This window comes from Camellia sinensis, chromosome 12 (assembly GCF_055761805.1).
Source record: "Camellia sinensis isolate YWXY chromosome 12, ASM5576180v1, whole genome shotgun sequence".
NCBI classification, from domain to species: domain Eukaryota; kingdom Viridiplantae; phylum Streptophyta; class Magnoliopsida; order Ericales; family Theaceae; genus Camellia; species Camellia sinensis.
In genome coordinates, this window is record NC_138972.1 from 110,693,293 (window position 1) to 110,699,169 (window position 5,877).

General features: G+C 30.9%; 1 protein-coding gene across 1 annotated transcript; it reads left to right on the forward strand.

Annotated features, from left to right (window-relative positions):
* Nucleotides 1-584: 584 nt before the first annotated feature.
* LOC114284871 (putative inactive patatin-like protein 9) lies at nucleotides 585-3,700 on the forward strand. The gene is made up of 2 exons (XM_028227823.2): nucleotides 585-1,847; nucleotides 3,403-3,700. Exons 1-2 carry the CDS (start codon nucleotides 918-920, stop codon nucleotides 3,556-3,558), a joined length of 1,086 nt encoding a protein of 361 aa, XP_028083624.2. The 5' UTR covers nucleotides 585-917; the 3' UTR covers nucleotides 3,559-3,700.
* The last annotated feature ends 2,177 nt before the right edge of the window (nucleotides 3,701-5,877 follow it).

A 5,877-nucleotide genomic window follows, 5' to 3' on the forward strand; every position in this document is an offset into this window, starting at 1 on the left:
ACTAATTTTTAGTCTATCATCAAATAAAAATTAATAAATTAAGTTGAATTATGATTTTTGTTAAAATTCAATTTAATGGTGTCACTTCTGAACCAAAATCTTAGCTCCACCATTGATTCCTATAGAATTAAGTTATAAGATTTGTAGTGATCAACTTCACAAATGTTATGCATAGTTTTAATACAAATATATATATATATATATATATATATATATTACATGTCTCATAATTTATTGTTATTTTTTATGTAGATATATTTTTGGAAAATTCAAATACACACCCTTTTAAAAAATGTGTACTATATGCACTTTTAATTATGTTATTTTTTTATTTAATTAAGACAAATTTTTTTTAGTTATGATATTATTTTAATTATGATTTATGAGTTCCTTAGTTATACCTTGTATTATGTTTAATTATGATATTTTTTTTAATTATGACTCAAAAAATAAAAATTATATTATTTTTTTTAGTTATAAGATTAAAAGGTGTGAACTATAATATTTTTTTATTCAAATTATAATGCATTATGTGTGAATGCGTAAGTATAGTATATATAATTTCCAAATAAGCATAACTAGCCGAGGGGGCGTGGAATAACTTCATCGCGAACCTCCCCCATTTATCTATCGTTTTAACTCTCTCACAACAACAAAACCAGCAGAGAAAGAAAAGCACATAAAGTGTGATTGTTTTATAGAGAGTGAGATTCGAGCATTTTTAATCCATTAATGCATATCTGAAACAAAGCGTGAACGGTTACTTTTCACAGATTCCTTCTCAAAAACTGCGAGACTCCTCTCACTCCACCTTCAAATTCACCCAATCAACCACGCACGCACAAACAAACTCATCATCCTTTCTGTTTGCCATTTCTTTGCTTTCTTCTCTCTAGAATTATTAGTGACAGAAAGCGATGGAGCTTAGTAAGCTTACGCTGGAGATCTTCACAATGCTTGAGCAGAAGTGGCTCTACCACTGCCAAGACAAGAAGACCAGAGTTCTCAGCATTGACGGCGGCGGAACCACCGGCATTGTAGCCGGAGCCGCCTTGATTCACCTCGAAGATCAGATCAGATCTAAAACCGGCGATTCTCACTCTCGCATCGCCGATTTCTTTGACATCATTGCAGGTACCGGAATCGGCGCTCTCTTCGCCTCATTGCTGATCGCCGATGACGGTAACGGACGTCCTCTATTCACGGCTAGGGACGCCGTCAAATTCATTACCGAGAATCAGTCGAAATTGTTTAAGCTCGAGTGCGTCGGTGTTTTACGCCGGCGACGAAGGTTTTCCGGCGAGAGTATCGACAAGGTGTTGAAAGAAGCGTTGAGGAGAGAAGACGGTGAGGTGTTGACGTTGAAGGACACGTGTAAGCCTCTCCTCGTTCCTTGCTTTGATCTCAACAGCTCTGCGCCGTTCGTTTTCTCTCGAGCCGACGCGTCTGAGTCGCTTAGTTACGACTTCGAGCTCTGGAAAGTGTGTCGTGCGGCGTTAGCGACTCCGCCAATGTTCAAGCCGTTTAGTTTAACGTCCGTTAACGGAAAAACCTCCTGTTTGGCCGTTGACGGTGGCCTCGTCATGAACAACCCCGCCGCCGCCGCCGTGACCCACGTTTTGCATAACAAACGTGACTTTCCCTCCGTTAACGGCGTCGAAAACCTGTTAGTCCTCTCGTTAGGTAACGGTTCGTTAAGTAACCATTCGCAACTCAAACTCCGTGATAACAGTGACTGTTCTATGTGTTCCGTTGTGGACATTGTTCTTGATGGAGTCTCCGAAACCGTCGACCAAATGCTCGGAAATGCCTTTTGTTTCAATCCTATGGACTACGTCAGAATTCAGGTAATTAAGTCGCCGTTTGGCAATTTTTTTTTTTTTTCTTTTCCCAGTAAGTACAAAAAGATGAAATATCTTAAATTTAAGACAAATGGGGTGTTTAGTAGAGATTATGAAAGCAATTTATAACTTATTTTACAGTGGTGCTAGGGACCCCCAGTGGGGGCACCCCCAGCACCCCCAGTAGCCGAAAATAATTTTTTTTTCCTTTCTTTCCAATCACGCAGTGCCACGTGGCACTGGGGGTCATTGGGGGTCACTGGGAGTGGGGGTCTCAAGCTTTATTCCTTATTTTAATATGAGTGCTGTTGTTAGATTGTTTGGTATAATTTCTGTTTATAGTAGATAAAAATAACTTAAATAAGTTTAAAAAATTAATTTTTCAGAAGTTAAGTTAGGGATGCCTTTAACTTCTGTTTTTTGATTATCAGCTTTTAACTTAAAATGATCTCCACCAAAAAATATTACATCCGAATCAAAATTATTTTATTTTCTCTCTCACAATAATCACATCCAAATAAATAAATAAATAAAAGTCAAAAAATTTTCTCAAACAAAACTAATTTAACTAAACTAAATTAATCAAAAAATAAAACTAAATTAGTCATTTTCAAACGAAACCTAAATCTCAGAATTAATTACATCAAAGAGTCACTAAATTAGTGAGGCGTTCTACAAGAAATTTGACATCAAAACACAATTTTGGTGGAACCTACTAACTCGTTTAAATATATATATATATATATATACAAGCTTTGTGACAATTTGCATTATCACCAAAATTTTCCTAAATTATCAGTGCATATTACTTTACTTTCTTTATTTATGAATTTGTACATATTGTTGACTCAATTATAAAAATTTACAAATATATTGTTTTAAATGTGATTTAGAGAGAATGCAAGTGATACATTTTAACTATTTCAAAATATACAATGTTTTTTTAATATACTTTTAGATTGAAAAATATATGAATGAAATAGTTATTCGTTAATAATTGAGAAATCTTCGTGCAAACTAGCCATTAAATCTCACTATTAGGTCCCGTTTGTTTTCCGCTATCACAGTCCACTCCGGATTGTGATAGATAAACAATAACCATAGGTCCTGTTTGTTTTGATTTTGGGCTCCGGATTTGTAGTCCGAAATGACTATGAATAGACCTTGGTGAGGGTATCAGTAATCCGGAGTGGAAAATGGTATTAGCAAAGTAGTCTATTCGGATTGAGCGTTACTGGACGTTCGTCCGGTCAACCGGTCAACTAAATTTTTTTTTTTTTTTTACTTGTTGGACATTTTTTTTTAAACATTAATGTTGAATTTTTTTGTCAAGAAAAAATCATAATTTTATTTGTTTTATTATTTTATATAAAAATAATTTAACAATCTCCATACTAACATCTATTATCAAAACAAATACAATTTTACTAATTCCCTCCCTATCAATCTCATCCATTCTATCTTTGAAAACAAACGGGTCTTAGTATATAATATAGATTTATTTTTATTTTTTTTATATTACTATTATTAAGCAGAGTGATTGACGGCGTTAAATGTGCAGGCAACAGCCAATTACGAGACGGGAGAAGAGGGACCAAGCATGGAGCTGGTGTTGACACAGAGAGGAGTGGAGTCGTTGCCGTTTGGCGGGAAACGGTTGCTGACGGAGGCTAATGGACAGAGAATCGACAACTTCGTGCAACGACTTGTTGCTTAGGAGGCCGTCGTTACTCCCCTGGATAACGCCCATTACTTTTGTCTCTTTTCTTTTATTTTTTTTCGAAGGCAAATTTTTATTTTAGTTATGTGGTTTTGACCATGTGTGCGTAATTAATAAACATTTAACCTCTTGTATTAGTAGATTAAGGCCTAGTTTGGCTACTCCCAAAAAAGTGCACTTATTTCATCTTTTTATCTTTTTTAGGTCACATCAATCAACATCTCCTCTCTACTTTTTCTACACATAATACAAAAAAAGTCAAAAAGTGCACTTATTTAGTCTTCTCAAACTAGGCCTAAAGTGCATCCTTGTATTTAAGTAATTTTATTGTGCAAATTAAGAAAGTTTTTTTGTTATTTTTAGGAGTGTAAAATTTACTTTAATTTTATATTATTGTGAAATATCTTTTGCAAAGATGAAAGACGATTATGACATTGAATGACCGATTAGCCTATAAACCTAAAAGGTTATTCTATGTCATAATTGTAATTATTCATCTTTCATCTTTACAAAAGATGTTTTCACAATGCTTGACATTTAGAAATAAAAATATCTATCTATCTATATCTATACTATATATATTAAGTAAAAGAGAGTTTTTAACCCCAAGTCTTGTGGGAGCTCCAATCTCCCAATCTAAATTTCTTGATTTTTTCATTTAAAAAAAAAAAAAACCTTTGCATTTATTAAATTCTCCCAACTCTCAAGTCTTACCCGCATAATAACACTTTAATGCATTAAGAACAAGTATAAAAAAAATTCTTTGAAATCCAACACATATGAATTCTTTGAAAAGTCCCAACACATATGATTATTATCTCTCATAATAACACTTTAATACATTAAAGTCAAGCATAAAAAAAAATTTCTTGAAAAGTCCAACACATATGATTATTATCAAAATATTAAACTTTAATATAATATAATAATTAAAAAAAGACATTTAATTTTTTGAAAAGTCCAACACATGATTATTATCAAAATATTAAACTTTAATATAATATAAAAAAAGAAAAAAAGAAGACATTTAAAAAATAAATAAAAAAAATTAAAAATCACAATTCACATATATAGATAATTGTAAACACAATCCGTGCATAGCACGGGTGATATACTAGTATTATATCATATAAGGAAAAGAGAGTTTCTAACTCACGAGCCTTGTGTGAGCTTTAATACCTCAATATTAATTTCCTAATTTTTTTATTTAAAAAAAAAAAAAAAACTCGGCACTTGTTGACTTCTCTCAAGCCTTTTTGACTTCTCACATACACATCATTTTCAACTTCTCCTATACCTATTTAATTATTTTGGAAATAATAATTATTCCCCTTTTTCAACTTTTCTCATACCTATTTAATTATTTTGGAAATAATAATTGCCCACTAACTTATGGATTTCAAATGGAAAGATAACAAAAATATTTCATAATCTCTCCATTGTAATTTCTCTCATCGATTTTCAAAAGAAAATATTAAAACTTGCATTCTTTTTCTCTCCTTCAAAAAATCAGATAATATTTTTTATGAAAATTGTGGATATCTATCTATATCTTATATATTATATTTTAACATAACCCAAAAAAATAAAAATAAAAATCAGATATACAAACAGATAAAATTAATAAATATGATTTTTATTTATTCAGTTGAAATATATTTTTCACCTCTCAATATCCAATTTTAAATTTTAAGATTCTTTAAAGTCTATCTAAACAAATCTAATTTGATAATATGTAATACCATCATATTTTAAATCAATAAAACTCATATGTTAGTTTATCACATATCTAACTTACATCATAACTTACCTAAATAATAATAATTAAAAACAAATAAAAACTATAGATAAATTAAATTTAAAAAAAAATAGAAATCCACAACTCTATCTTAAATAAATTGAAAAAAAAAATAGAAACCATACAAAAATAAATAAGATAAGAATTTAGATATAGATCTCAAAAATATATGACAATATCTAAATTTGAATTGTGATTTAATAATATAATTATCTATTTTTTTGATGTACATCTATCAAAATTTAAAATCACTTAATGGGACAAATTAATCAATTTTTAAGTCCTATTTAAAAAATAATCTGATTAGTCATTCTAACTCCTAGACTTCGCGAGCATTTGCAAAGAAGCTAACAGATTAGGCGGGGTGAGAACTAAGTTGTTGGGAATAATATTCCACCACTCCATAAATTTATTTATTTTTTAATTTTATTTTTTTTCCTGTGTGATTCTTTTTCTCTATTGTTGATTTGGTTTTAGTTTTGATTTTAGTGAGATTTATGTGTTTGTTTACAAGGTTA

Coding starts and splice junctions, on each gene's coding strand:
- LOC114284871 (XM_028227823.2), top strand. CDS start 918: ATGGAGCTTAGTAAGCTTACGCTGGAGATCTTCACAATGCTTGAGCAG. Junction 1,848..3,402: donor TGGACTACGTCAGAATTCAG/GTAATTAAGTCG, acceptor TTAAATGTGCAG/GCAACAGCCAATTACGAGAC.